Here is a 15,480-nt window from a genome sequence, read left to right as displayed (position 1 = left end):
AGAGAAGTGTGTTTTGTGCGGCCCACAGTGGAGAATCTGTGCTCGCGCGCGGGAATGAGTGTTATTTGGAAGCATCAAGGGGATTGAAAGAGATCCTTGTTTGGGTGAGTGAGTGGGTGGGTTCGCGTCCCGGAGAAAGTGTAGGTTTGGTGAGTTGTGTGAGAGACTCTTTCACTATAAGGGAGGTGGGGGACCGCCTCTCACATCTGGCTTTTGCCTCACGTGCGTGACTTACGTCTGTGCACCTTGGCCCCGCAGAGGACTGTGGGTGAAATGTTGGATCACTCAGACTGTGGCTCCACATCCCGGCCGGATAGGGGCTCCAGCGGCCGGTGACGCAGCGCAGGAGGAGCCGCTGCTGCTGCAAGTTTGACCAGGTGAAGGAAGGAGAGGAGTGACGACTATTGCGGCAGCCCGCGCGCGCGCGCGCCGTCCCTGCCTGCCTGCCTGCCCGCGTGCGCTTTAACGCAGCGGAGGACCCCCATCCCTGTGAATATGAGTCCGGCGGCGCCGCAATGACCACCCAGAGGAAGTCTGCCAGCAAGCTTCAGCTGCGGCGCTCGATCAGCGAGCAGCTGCGGGAGTCCACGTCCAAAGCTTGGGATCTGCTGTGGAGGAACGTCCGGGAGAGACGGCTGGCAGGTCAGAGAACCAAAAAAGGAAGCGGCGCTCAAATGCGGAATGCAGCGGATCACCGCAGGCTTCCACTGCAGATAACAGCCCGAACAGACGCAGCTGCTGGAGAGATTTGTTAGTTAGAAGTGTTTAACTTGTGCTTGTCTGGCTGTTTGCCATTATTTTTGTTTACCAAAAGAAGTTTGTCTTGTGAGTGGGCTGCTTATGTCCCCCACACGCCCGGATCGTCATGCGCAGCGTGCGCCTCGAATATTTTGGGAAGGTCATTGTCAAATTTAGTCCTCAGACATGCGCCGTGGGAGGCAACGCTCCAGATACCATTCAGATCTGCTGATTGAGTTCATCAATTGTGTGGTTTATTTCTGATCTGATCGGGATTAGATTCTTATTCTAGTGGTCTGGATGCGCAGGATCCGGCTGGGCTGTGCGTCAGAGCGGAGAGGGGGGCCAAAGAAGGAGAGGGGGAGCTGCAGCTGTCTGTCCCATTTAATGTAATTACTGAGATGTGCGCCACTCAGATAAATTAAACCACAAACATTCCGTCAACTGGAATCAGAGGAGATGTTCACGTGCGCAAATGGATCACACTGAACTATAAAAGTCATTTATTTGAAGGAAAGTTAATAGAATTGTAGATTTTGGGGCCTCAGGAGAACATGTGGCCCCTAAATCCTCTTTCCTCTCTCCTTTTTTTCTTGTTTCCTTTCCTTCCACCCCTCCATCACCCCCAAATGCTTAACCCATCAGCTCAGAGGCTCACAGTTCACATCTGTCAGATTTGATGGTGGGGGAATCCTTAAAAGGTGCACATCTGGCCTTATACAGTCATGCTGATGTTCGACGGTTCTACCAAAAATCCATCAGGTCCAAAGACTTTTCCAGATCAGACGAATGTTTATTCTGGTGGAATCCAACATGGATGTAAAGTGAAAATACAGTAAATATCTTGTTTGTGAAAAGTGTTAAATCCTGGATTTGATTGTAATTCTCCCAGATTAACAGCTTTTCCGATCATCAGGATTTTTTTGGCTCTTATTTTCTGACGCTTGTGTTTGCGCGTTTGTTTGCTAGAAAGCACAGATTAAATCAGATAAAGGGATTTTATGGAGAAAAAACAAACAATTTTATCTCAGTCGTTTCTGCTCAACTGGTTCCTGTTCTTACAGAACTATCTTGTTATTTTGTTTTTACACATTTTTTTTCTTCATATCCTGAATTAGTCTCTGATGTTTTAAATCCTGTGGTTAAAGTGCTACTTCAATCAGCTTTTGGTCTATTGTAAAATCGTCCTCGGCTGTCTTTTAAGCATTTTTAGGAAACATTTTAAAAACTGTTGTTTTCTGGGACATAGTTTCTGCTGAGTGGCAGTAGGCATAGAGTAAGTCTGCTCTCATTTCCCATTATCCATCTCTTTTTTACATTCTCCTGCTAGGAAGGCTGGGCAATACTGAGCATTTGGGTATTGATCCGATACTTGTCAATATTGCCGATATCGATACCAATATCGATATTTTTCATAAATGTGAACTTCAAAATCTCAATTGTTTTTAATTGCTGTAAATGTTTTTTGCAAGTTTCCATTTTTTAATAACTAGAAAAACATGAAAACATAATTAAAACAGTATTTTCAATTAAATGGAAAACAATTTATTAAAATAAAAACTTCTTGAAATTAAATAAAAAGTGAAGAAGTCAAAAAAAAACAGAAGAAAGGAGTAACTATGATATACAAATAAATCGAAATGTTTAGCGATTTAAAAAAACAACTGGTAGAAATTTAAATAATTTAAATAAAACAATAAATAAATACCTTTTCAAAAACAACTCAGCATTTTAAATGAAGTGGAAATAGAGTGAACATTGGATGTCCTTTTTACAGATACAGAAAAGTTTCAAACAAGAGTGGAAATATCGATATCTGTGGGCCGGTATCGGTCCGATACGATACCAACTTAAGATCGATATTATCAATATTCTTGGATTGATCCACCCAGGACTCTATCCGTTCAGCTTAGAGCCAGATTCCAGCTCAGACAAAGAAAATGAAGGTCTACGATTTCTACTCAAAAATTCAATTTTAAACCAAATTTTATTTGTAAAATGCAGCAAGAAGAACATGTTAAAAACATAATTTTTGTGGGAATATATATTTTTTCTATTCTATTTTCTTGCATTTTTTAACTCTGTATGTTCCAATTTTGACCACTGGTCACAAACACAACAGAATTTTTCACTATGAAATCAGATAACAGATGCATTAATTGGTTAAATTACGCACAGACAGATTTTTTAAAACACATCCTTAATAATAGAGTTCCAGACATTTATTTTTCACTTGTGTGTCACTAGTTTGCAGGAAAAACCCAACCCCCCCATCAAACTGTGACACACTCTTCAGTCACGTCTTCAAATGTTTGGAGCAGTTTATCTCAACCGTCCCAAAAGTCATTTTTCCGTCTTGTCTTCAGCTTCCTGTCTTGTCTTGGCATGCTGGAACCGAGCGGAGATGATGGATATCGCAGAACATATTCCTGCCCCCTCACTACAGCCCTGTCCACTTACACTAATGTTTAGCCCAGGATGACTTCACTTAACTTTGTGTGAACAGTTTTGGAGCGTCTGTTCTTCTCTTACTAGAAACATCTCAGATCTGTGCGTAGATTCCCTTGAGTTTCCTCCAGAGGGCAGCGTGATCAAATCAAAAAGCAGATTTTTAGTTGTTTTTTTTTCCTGACTGAATGAGTTGCTTTAAACTTTGGTGCATGAACGTGATGTTGTGGATGCATTTCTCCGTTTTGCATCGCAGTCCTCCTCGGCAGCGGGAACAATGGCTTTGCTCTGACATACATGCATTCCTCAGCTTAGTCTCACACACCCACATACTCTCTATTGTTCTGCTCCTTCCTTATTTCATGTAAGGATGTGGCTGTCGGAGTCATTTGTTTTCCATTTTTATCCCCCACCGATCGCACATTTGCATGCGCAGGTTTTGCGCATAGTTTCCTCGGAAAGGACTTCAGGAAGCAGGCCGCTGGTCACGTGACCCAGCCGGAGAGTTTATCTTCCTCCCATCTCAGCTGAGCGGTGGGCTTGGCACAGAGGGGGGAAGAGCCGGGATTGTCATCGGAGTCAGGTGGTGCGATGTTTGGCTGCTGAAAGGAGGGCGGGTGGTTTCCAGTGAAGACATGTTAGAGGCAAGAATTCACACAGCAAGTCATCAGAGTCAGAGGACCTGAAGGTGATGGACAGCTGATGAGAATGGAGACAGGGCGTCTGCCTCAGCATGCTGTCAGAGGAGAGGAGACGCGGGATCTGCCCAGAACTCTGCTGATTTCACACACGGCGGGACCATGGAAATCGACGGCGCCAAGGGGGAAAACGATTCTGAAAGCGACGGCGACTGTGCCAGCGAGGGGACCTGCCTGGGGGTCATGACACCTGACGGCCAGGACCACTACCTGAGGCTAGGAGACACGCCGCGACGGCGCTCTGCCCTGCGGCTCTCCCGAATCATAGCTCGGCAGCAGCTGCTGCGGAGGCTGGCACAAGGTAGATAAAGGGAAAATCATCAGACCAAATCAATCTCTTCATCTCTAATCATATGACAATACATTTTTAAAATTAGTTCTGGACAATGAAAGCTTTGATGTTCTTTTATAAAACATAGGAAGCGACTGACCATTTTTCCATTTGAGACTCTGTTTGTAGATTTTCTTATTCCATGACGGTTTTGGATTCAACTCGTCTCTCTGCTTTGCTTTAAACTTTTAGGAGTCCTTCTTTTTCAACACTCCTCAGAGTGACTCAGATCAGACTTTTCTTCAAACATCCAAACTGAATCATAACAAACTTGAAGAAATCTGTTTTTGTTTGTGTCTGCATCCCACCTACCCATCTGGTCACTTCCTTCCTGTCACATGACTCTTGTTTCTCGAGGGCTCCACACATGTGATGAGACAATGAAGACACAGAGATTCTGAGCTGAAACATTCTTTTCCAGGGTTCCAGAAGGCTGCTGTTGTCACACACTTAAACACTTTAGATTGTTTGTGCTGATTTCATATCGACATCACTCTTTTAAATGGATTCAGAGTGGCCAGAAACATGTCAAGTCTCGCTTTTGTGTTGACTATAACCGTGAGCTTTCCTCCACAAGCCAAATATTGAATGTGTTTAAAAAAAAAAAAAGGTAGATATGTCAGGAATGCAGGTGGAGATGCAAGTTTCTGCTCGTCCCGGTGGTTGCATGACTGCTTTAACTCTGAAATCCATCTTCTTTTTAATTATAACAGTTCTCTATTCGCTCTGACCGTGAACACACACCTCTTTAACAATTTGTACTGAGTGTTGGGGGATTTTTTTGGTGGAAATTCTTGATTTAGATTACAGGAAGGAGATTTTTTTTTTCAAAATAAAGTCAAGGGTAGAACAAAATTTGATGACTTTGATGCAAATAAAACTTGAGCAATATGAAAATAGCTAAATTTGAACTTAAATCCCATATTTTGCCAAACATACTAGAAACTTATCATTTAGAAACGGGCTTGTTTGTGGAAAATGTTGCATTTTGTTCTTTTGTGTTAAAGAAAAACACAATTCCTTCATTTTTGCTTGAAAGGGTTCGAGTCCTTCACCGCTCAGGGTGTCTCTAGTTGTCTGACCTTCAAACAGCATCAGTTTAACTAGAATATTTGCAGAACAAAGTGAATCTTTGTTTTGCAGATCAAAAAAAATCTTTCTTGGAAGTGTTTCTTTCTTAAAATATCTTTTTTTTTGTAATATTGTGTGTGTGTGATTTTGTCTGTCTTTTTTAATTATTTTTTACCTTTTAAAGTGTTTTTTTATTATTTGACTGCACAGCACTTAATTTTGTATTAAAATTTAGAGTGACAATAAAATTAAGAAAATTCTTATGAAAATCTACTTTTACCTCCAATTTCAAATTGTATTTTTTCAAAAAGATAACATTTTACTCTTTAAAAACACTTGGATTTTTTTCTTAAACTCAATTTATTCACATTTGGATGTATTTTTGGGTTCCCTTTTTGTAGCAATACTATTTCTTGGGATTATACTGATTACATTTAATGCTTTTTTTTACCTTTTATTTTATTTTTCTCTTAGTTCAAAAAGTTAGTACCTTTTTAACCTTGGAGTTGGGTTAAAAACACCCCAACTTGGGTTAGTTGTGGAACTTTCTGAGCTTACTGTTTAAAAAAACAGCAACCTTGCAGTATTTTAAACTCTAAAAATCTTTTTTTTTCTTTAAAGTTATCATATTTTATTCTCGTTAAAGTGCAAATGTCTTACCGAGCATGTCTCGGAGTGAAAGGAACTGAAGCTCTACCTCTATCGGACTGTACCTGTCTGTCAAAACTGACAGCACAAATGTCCCTGTGCACACTCGTCAATAAACAACACAAAAACGAAGAAAGGCTGTCACATGTTCAACTGGTGCCTTTCAACCAGATCTAGCCTAAAGCCATGTCAAAAAAAATCTGATGTGATTGGAAGACTCTGTCCCATCACTTTTCTGTAGCTCCCTCTGCTGGAGAAAACGTGTCATGAACAATCACAGACTGCATGTCTGTTCCTGTCATTCTCACATTACAATTTTTAATGTGATTCTTTTATTTAGTAAATCTGAAAAACAGGATCTGTGTTAATCCATTACTGACTCTGCAGTGATTTTATGCCAGTTTTGATTTTCTCTTAGCTTTCTCTTAGCTTTGCATTCCCGAAGCAGACCATTGTCATGGATGAGATAAGTGTATGGAACTTCTTTTTAACTGTTTCTTAAAATTGCACTTATTTTGATCAGAATAGCTTTTTTTTTCCTCTGACGTACTTTTATCAAGTCCCACTGACTCACTCCCGTTCCTCGCTGACACGCTGCTCTGGGCGCATGGGAAATTCAGGGCAGGAAATGATGTCACAGCTCTTTAGGGGGCTTTCGACCCGGCGCTGGGCAGACATAACACAGATTAAAAGGCCCTCTGAAAGTCATGGTTACTGGAGGTAGATGAAAGGCAGGAAATAGAAGATAAGTTTCACGATAAAGTTTCAGAAAGGATTTGCATGGATCGGGTTTCTTTCGTAACATTGTCGCCACGTCTTTGCTGCAAAAAGGAGTCAACTCCTGCTGTCTTTGTCCCTCCTATGGACGCACAAAACACTCACTCAGCCTCTCATAAGTGCCCGCTTCAATCAACCGAGCCTGACTGTGAGCATTGTGGCACGTTTGGGAGCTAATTCATCAGATTAAATTCAGCACAGATGAATTGCAGCACTTTGTTCTCGATCTGGCTGAAGCTTTTGTTCCTCTTCTCTGCACAAACAGATATGCAAACTGCATAAACACTGCAAGAAATCATGCCAGTCTACTCATTTGAAACCATCAGCTTTACATCCATTAGATGCAGACAAAGGCTGAAACTGAATTGTGTCTCTACACCTTCAGCTTCTCCCTATCCCTAAATTTATCCCTCCAAGTGAAGAAATATGGAAAAGTTGTGTCCAAATTCCCACCCTAATCCCAAAAAACTCCGGATTTTAAAAGCAATTCAGACACCATGCTCACTACTTTTTTATATAAATGGCTGATAAACCAATTTTAATGAAGTGAAAATGTAATCAAGATGAACATTTTACGACATCTATTTATAAATCCACAGTGTTCTGATGATTAAAATGTGAATAGTTAGTTAAAAAATTAAATTTAAACACATTTTTTTCACAAAAATTAGTAGTGTGAAGGGTCTTACCTAAGGACCCACACTGGATTCAGCTCATCGCACCCCAACCGAGCCATCCAGCCACCAAGCTGGGATAGTAGATAGTTTAGATTAGATTAGAAATGGTTTATTTCAAGCAATCAAGAAAGAATAATGAATGTGCAATACAAATAATCATCAAAGTTTACATCCATAAAGGAACGTTAACCATGGGATAACTAGACAACAAATGATAGCCTGCTTGAAAGGGAGGAAATAAACTTACCGCATTTTCCAGAGTATAAGCCGCAAGAGCAAAAAATGTCTAATCAAGAAGAAGAAAATCATATATAAGTCGTTCTGAAGCATAAGTCTCACTTTTGGGAGAAAAGTCTTATGTTTTGGAACAAGTTCACCAAGCGTAGCAAAAAAAAAAAAAAAAAAAAACGAAAGAAATACAAGAATATTAATCTTTTGTTCTGTATAAGAAAAATCTAAAAGGTTAAGAGGAAAACAGATTCTCTTCTATGTTTGTTTTGGACGACACTTCTTCTGTCAGTAGCAGATACTTATACTCAGATGCAGCGCCCTCTAGTGGTTTTTAGAAGAAACAACCGCTAAAGGACAACTGGTGTTTACTCGGGGAAAAAAAACAAAAATATGAGCCTATTTATGTCTTGAATGTACATGTACAAATACGTTGCTCCTGAGTATAAGCTAAACTATTAAAAAAAGCTGAAACTTCCTGAAAATACGGTATATAACCCCACCACGGCTCATAGTGTTTTATAACCATGATTCAAAGACTAACACTGATGAAAATAGTGATTTTTTGGTGTTTTTAATTTGTCTTTTTGGCCTTTTTTTAGATTATGGAGGGCATGTTAAGCTCCAATTTAATTTTTTTATTAAAGAAAGCAAAATACAGTTTGAAAAAGGTTTAATTTCTGACTTGAAATTTATGCTGGGAAGGCCACAAGCTCCAAATTCACAGCAACAGGGAGGGGAAAGGGGGTCGGGGTTGCTCCACACCTTAACCGTCCCTCCCACAGCTCAAAGGCGTATATCTAATAAACCACTGCCGCTCTGCAGAAACTATGTCCTAAAAAAAAGATTGTTTTTTTTTAATTAAAAGACCATGATGATCATGTTTAAAGTCTGAGTTTAACAGCAGGAATTTCTGTTTTGTATCATTTTTAACTTTTCATTTACTGATTTTTCCAGGTTAGAGTCAAATGTAGCTGCAGGAACTGCCCTTCTTTTGCCTGGTGGGGTTTCCTGCTCACTTTCTAAACTGGAAGCTTTTTAACTTAAAAAAAAAAAAAAGTGTCACCCGCCTTCAGGCTCATTTTTTAGTAAATAAACAGCTGGTGCGGTACGTCTTCCTCCCTCTGGTTTTCCCACAAGGTCTCTAGCCGTCAGACTGTCTCATCCTTTTTCGCTTTTTCTGAGTCACTGGGGGCAACATCTGTGCTGATGTAAATGCTGCCGAGTGTGTGTGTGAACATACACCACACTCTCCCACACATTGTTCTGGTAATTCAGCAAAGCAGAGGTCAAAGTCTTCCAGCCGTCGTGGCTTCATTTTGCCATGTGAAGCGGGAGAACAGCGGCTCTCGGCCGCCAAGCAAGTCTCGGGCTGAACTTCAGCGATTCCTAAGGAGATGTGGACTTTCTCAGCGGAGCTGGGAGGAAGAAGGAGTGAGGAGGTTTCCGTGAAAGATATGGAGGGATGAAAGGAAATGTTGTTTTTAGATGGATTATCAGAGGAAAGACGGGAGAATTTTGAGCAGGAAGATGTTGGAAGCAAGTTCCTAGAAAGTAAACTTTGTAAAATGAGGCTTGGGATGTTATAAAAGTGCAGAAAAAAAGTAAGTTGAAGGTGATGTTGGTGGATCAGAGAAAAGAGCGAACGAGAGGAGGTCGAGGAGAAAATGAGAGGTAAGCAAAAGCGTGCATGAGGGAAGAGAGGCAGAGCTGTAAACACAAGGCAGTAAAGAAGAAATGATAGAAAGCTGCACAGCAGTTAACGTCTGACACACGGGATGGAGAGGAAAGTTCACTCTGAGCTCAGGAGATCTGGGAGCATCTCATCGGCTCACCATGAGGAGTTGTAGTAAGTTTCAACGGTGGAATCGGAGGAATTCCAGAACACTTTTATGTGTCAGTTGTCTATTTTGTAGAGCTAGAAAGCTATTTTCAATGAATATTTGTAGTTTTTGGTGTCAGATTTTTGCAAAAAATGATGTATTAGATAGTTTGAAACGAGAAAACAAGACAGAAATATGAGTTTTAACCCATTTACTGTTATTTTTTAATTAATTGTTAGCACAATTAACGTAATTACAGCAGATTCTGAAGGAGAAAAGCCGCTTTTCTGTCATTGGTTGAAAAATAATTTAAAAATGTTGTAATTTAGCGTCACCAGTGACGCCTCAGGTGTTAAAGGGTCAATGCTTGTTTGCATCAACCTATTAGAGATTTAAAACAATAGTGGGAGCCACAAACTGAAACTTTCCCAATTGATTTTCCATTTATTGTCTATATTTACATCATTTTTTTTCTTTTTTTGGAAAAAAAAAGATATTTTTCCTCCTTTCTTTTGACTATTTAAGTTGATGTTTGATTCCGTCAGCACAAAGAGCTGTTTAACAAGTGTCTGCTTCGTACGGGAATGCGCACACACATGCGTTTCAGCATGCCTGTTTAACAGTATGTGGGATGCATGCTGTATGTTAGCGGAAAAAAGTAGTAAACGGAAAGCCTGTAAAGTAAAGTGCGTGATGGGATGTGGTTCCATGTGGGCATCCATTGATTAGAGTGGATCTAACTTACGATGGGACTGTAAAACATAAAATTCTGTTTTTTTTGTTTTTTTTTTTTTACTCCTTCTTGGCTAATTTCCAACTTTTCCGGTCTCATCATTCCAGTTATTTCCCAGAGGAAAAATAAATCCCATGGATGATCCTCCCTTGTATTCTAAAAATGGATGACAAACACAAGCACAATAATGTCCTTGTTTTATTCGCATTTGCAGCTGGAAACGATTTGTATGGAAAACATATCAGGATCTGCAAAGTTTCATTCAGAATGAATACAAATGCATAAACTTTTGGATTTTTTTCCTCCGTTTTTTTCTTACAGAGATTGAGGCTAAGGAGGCTTGTGATTGGCTTCGAGCAGCTGGATTTCCACAGTACGCTCAGCTCTATGAAGGTACTCTCATAAAGTGGCCCGAGTCCAGCTTTTACCCAGCTGCCTTAGTTCACACAGCCTCCTCCTTCCAAGAACTCCTTTTGTTTATCCTCAACGCCGAATTTTTCCATCATCCATGTTTCTCTCTCCCCTCTTCCATTCCTTATTCCAGTCTTTTGGGCCGCTACAGTCTATTTCCAGGCTTCAGTTCCTGTCCAGAGGGAGGGGTCATGGGAAAGGCCTTGTTATCACTGCTGGGACTCTCATAGCTTGTCTTTTTTTTCTTCTTCTTCTTCTTCTCTTTCGCCCACCTTTTTCCTTGTTTCCTCGCCTCTTTCCTTCTAATCATCTCCCTCCTGAAACATCTTTTTTTCTTTTTTTTTTACCTTTTTCCTCTATTTCCCTTGTTATCTTGGAAACCCAGAGGCGTTTGCTCATGTGCTGATCATCAGCTCTCACACAGTGAAAGCACAAACAGGAAACGGGCCCAGTAATCAAAGATGAAATTCTCAAAATCCAGCGGGCCTTCCTAAAAGCATCGCACACACACATTCTTACACTTACTACGTAGTGAGGACCAGAAAAATCCCCCAAGAAGTGAGGACCAGCCTTTCTGCTTCATTTATTCACACACACACACACACTTGTTCAGTCAGGTTGTAGATAATTGAGAGACTCCTTGGGTATTCATGTTTGTGGATTTAGTCAAATTCATAGTGAGGTACATCATTCATTTGTAACCTGTTTTCACTCTCCTCCCTCCCAGATTCCCAGTTTCCAATCGACATTTCCTCGGTTAAAAGGGACCACGACTTTCTGGACCGGGACCTGGTTGAGCCTTTGTGTCGGTACGAACTTCTTGACCCGTTGATCCTTCAGATGTCTGAGCCGTAATAAACTATTACTCTCAGTCACCAGGGCTTTGATCTGATCAGCCTCCTGTCTCTGATCTACCACTCAAAGAGCTCTCAGGGAGCAGGGGGCGGGGCTAAATGGTCAGAGGGAAAGAATTCCAGCGTATTCCTGCACATCCCAGCTCCTGTCTACTTTACTTCTGTGCTGTTATCGTCTGCTTCTTCTGCAGATCTGGTCAATACTTCATTTGGAAAAGTCTGAAATATTAAATACACCAGAATCTAATGACCAGGAGCACATCAGGGTTTCATTAGTCCCTATCTGGAGAGAAAGACGCTGGCACAGGCGCCTAACGAGCCGCTCATCCTCACATCCTGAGTTATTGGAAGTGGAGTGGGTGGATCTGTAGAGTTTCCTCTGGGGGAGGGGGGGTCATGGATGGAAAGAGGAAAGGAGGAGACTTTTCAGGAGAAAGTGAAAAATGTGAAAGTGTACAAGTCCTTGCACCAACTTGTGTTGTGTTTGTGTTTGCAGACGCCTAAATACACTGAACAAATGTTCATCCATGAAACTGGATGTCAGCCAGCCCAAGAAGAAGGTAAGTGTCTTTTTTTAATCTAGTAAGAGATTGCAGGCTACCTAATCTAATCTACATTTAATCCTCCCATAAATTAGGAAAACAATTTCAACTTTCAACTAAAAACTGTGATGTAGAAACAATCTGTTTTATGTTTTCACCCTTCAAATTAAGGATTCAAATTAGGATAAATACACAGATACATGAGTCATGTGTTAATATTACAGTTGTGTATCTGTCCCCCTCTCTCCTGATTTTATACGTAAAAGATTTTATTAACTTTGTGACGATGCCGTCCATTTTTTTTTACCTTATTGGCTACAACCTATTTTTGTCATTGACAGTTTTAAACTATTTATATAAACCATTTCAATTTCAAGCAAGGCAAAGCAAGTGGATTTGTATAGCACATTTCACGTAAATAGACAATTTAAAATGCTTTACATTTTCTTCTCGATAGAGAAAAAATTATTGTTCGTTTTAGGAATGATCCTTTGCCATAATCTGTTGTTTACTTATAAAAGTAATTATTGTAATACAATTTGGACAAATTGGTGATCAAAAAGTTGTAACTGTTAAATGATGAGACTAAAGTCTTATGTTTATGACTTTTTCTTGTAAATTTATATAAAGTTGTACATTTATCACTTTAAATCTAGTAAATATACAAGAAAAAACATGTAGATTTACAAGGTTAAAAGTCGTAAATTTACGAGATTTAAAATAGTAAATTTACGAGAAAGCAACTAATAAAGTTAAGACTTTTAATCTTGTAAATTTATAACCCAAATTTTTTATTTAAAAAAAAAACCTTACATTATAATTTTTTTGTATTTCTTTGGTGGTATAATACTTGTACATATACAGTCAATAATTAGCATATGTATTTTTATGCCAGTACCGGGACCGGTCTACAACCAGGTTGGGAACCATTGGTCTACAGTTTTGTCATGTGCTTGCACGCCTTCTAATACGGATTATCACTCCCTCTAATTCTTGTGGTGTCATTGTTGGAATATTCCTAAAAAATGTCCTCAAAGACTGAGAATCATGTGTGTAAAAATAATAAAGATGTAAATTGTTTAAAGTTTTCGGGGGTCTGTTTGACATTTCCATTTTTTCTAACAGAGTGATGATTCTGATGAAGATGATCCACTGGCGATCAGCAAAAGGTGGACGTTCGAGTGGAGCAGTCGACGCTGGTCTCGTCTGCAAGACTTCCTGTTGGACGGCACCAATGAGAGCGGCCTGACAGGTCAAGGGGAGGGTCTTCGCAGCACAGTGAGCAGCGAGAGCGTGCTGACAGACCTGAGTGAGCAGGAGATCACGGAGATCTCCTCTCTCCACAGCGAAGACTCTGCCTCCGCCATGCCGGACTCCATATCGATGGCGTCCCTGTCCGCTTCCTACCACCCTCCCAAAGACCTTCCACACTACAACTCGCTCCCGATCAAAAGTAGCCGCCATGGACAAGGAGGGCGGAGTAAAGCCAAAGAGTTTCTGCGCCGCATGGAAATTATGCGCACTTGGGGGCCTTCAACAAGGAGGAAGAGCTCAAATCGCAGACCCCCACTGGTCATCAGTGGACCGGTGTTACAGGGGGAGGAGCCACGGGCACTCCAGATGCTTCAGTGCACACCCATCAGCCAACTGGAACACAATCACCAAAACGATGTGGATCCTTCCCCTGTCTCCCTCAACAAGGACTGCGAGGATCAACCCCCGCTGAGTGGTGACCCCAGCAATACGGATGAGCCGCTGATCGCAGTGGAGCCAGTGGCGCCCGCACGACCAAAACCCCGGCCTGCCAGCAAGAGGAGCAGCATGTACTTGGAGGATTTGGAGTTGCCTTCTCAGGGAAAGAGGACCGAAGGCCAGTTTGGTAAAAACCAGTTCCGTTCGTATGAAAACCTCCTCATTCACATCCCTAAAGACCACAAGCCGGGCACTTTTCCTAAAGCCTTATCCATAGAAAGCCTGGCTCCTTCACCCGACGAGAGGAACAATGGTCTGAAATCACGCGGCAAAACTTCTTCTCCTAAAAATAGTCTGGGTGAAGGCTGGTGTGCCAAACCTCTAACCAAACCCCCGTGTCCCGGGGCTCCTCGGGGGAGCAGGGTGAGCGTCTACGACAACGTGCCCGGCTCCCACCTGTACGCCAGCACCGGAGACCTCCTAGACCTGGAGAAGGAGGACAACCTGTTTCCCCACCTGGACGACATCATCCAGCACGTGAGCGGCCTGCAGCAGATCGTGGACCACTGGAGCCGCGGCGTGCTGCCTGAGGGGGAGGCGGGGGAGGAGGAGGGGGAGGGCAGGACCACCCCCAGCGAAGGCGAGAAGGACGGGGTGTCCTTCAACGACACGGACTCGACGGGCACAAGCAGAGAGAGGCGGGACTCTGGAGTCGGTGCCTCGCTCACACGACCGCGGTGAGAAGCTGCTCCCATCGTCTTTTGGTGTATTTTAAAGGGTAACCAAACAGAGAAGTTGGAGGCTGACTCCACCCACAGCCGAAATTGAAGCAAAAACACAGCACAATCCGCATTTCTCCATCAGAATCTCCTGGAATTAGACTGATTGCGTTAACAATTAAAAATTTAAGAAAATCAAAGAACAAAAACACTTTATCTCTGGTGTTAAAGAGTTAATCATGTTTATTTCAGTTATTTTTTTAGTCAATCAGGAAATCTGTGTCGTTTTCTAGGACATACACTGTCAAAAGTGAAACATTAGATCAATTAGCAACAGTTCTGTAATTTGTTATGCTAAAAATTATTTGTTTTCATCAAATTAAAATTTTGAGTTTCTAGTTTACTCAACTTTAATTTAAAAAAGTAGCAAATGATCCAATGTTTCATGTTTTACAGTGTTTTTTTCTGCAGCGCGGCAGCAGTTCATTAGAAATAAGTTGTGGGCGGGACCATTGGAGCGGAGCAACCCCGCCCCCCTTTCCCCTCCATATTGCTGAGATTTTTTGGCTCGCTAAACTTTTTTGTCTACACCACAAAATAAGATCTTTTTCAAGTGGTGTTTTTGTCTGCTATGGATTTATAACATTTTGAATAAATAAAAACTCAGAAACCTGTTTCGATATGTCCTCAAGATCATGGAAAACAAAATTTTTATATGCGTGGATGCTTAAAGGATGACCATGATTCATTGCAACTTTAGACACAAATGTGCTTTGTGATTTAAAGAATACAAGAAATTTCCAATATATTAAATATTTTTGAATTTATCTGTGAAACTGGAATGTTTAAGTTTGCAAGTGTGTATTATCTGGGATTTCACTGTTCACCAAAGTGTGACAAAAGTTCAAATAATGTACAAAAGACATAATGTAAACCCAAAATAGTTATAGAAAATTAAGGGGAAAAAAATATAAAACTGTAAATATTGCACATTATTTCGATATGATTGATTTTTGAATACATTTACTGATTTGTTTGAAGTTTTTACACTGTAAAAAGTGAAACATTAAATTAATTAACAAAAGTTATT

At 40.9% G+C, this 15,480-nt stretch overlaps 1 protein-coding gene across 5 annotated transcripts in view; it reads left to right on the top strand.

Moving 5' to 3' along the window:
- Positions 1–15,480, top strand: part of LOC112142597 (stAR-related lipid transfer protein 13) — a 33,367-nt gene that overhangs the window by 13,782 nt on the left and 4,105 nt on the right. For 2 of the 5 annotated variants that reach the window (XM_024266068.2, XM_036215184.1), the window contains 4 exons: positions 10,494–10,565; positions 11,311–11,392; positions 11,934–11,997; positions 13,105–14,408. In XM_024266068.2, the coding sequence (XP_024121836.1) occupies positions 10,494–10,565; positions 11,311–11,392; positions 11,934–11,997; positions 13,105–14,408 (1,522 nt within the window). Of the gene's footprint in view, positions 1–25; positions 643–2,865; positions 4,186–8,035; positions 9,466–10,493; positions 10,566–11,310; positions 11,393–11,933; positions 11,998–13,104; positions 14,409–15,480 lie in introns of those variants that run through there. The other 3 variants (XM_024266069.2, XM_024266067.2, XM_024266071.2) reach the window with 3 other exon arrangements.

Source organism: Oryzias melastigma, linkage group LG14 (genome assembly GCF_002922805.2).
Source record: "Oryzias melastigma strain HK-1 linkage group LG14, ASM292280v2, whole genome shotgun sequence".
NCBI classification, from domain to species: Eukaryota; Metazoa; Chordata; class Actinopteri; order Beloniformes; family Adrianichthyidae; genus Oryzias; species Oryzias melastigma.
Note: the sequence above shows the minus strand (reverse complement) of the source record. Positions and strands in the feature narration are given on the sequence as shown.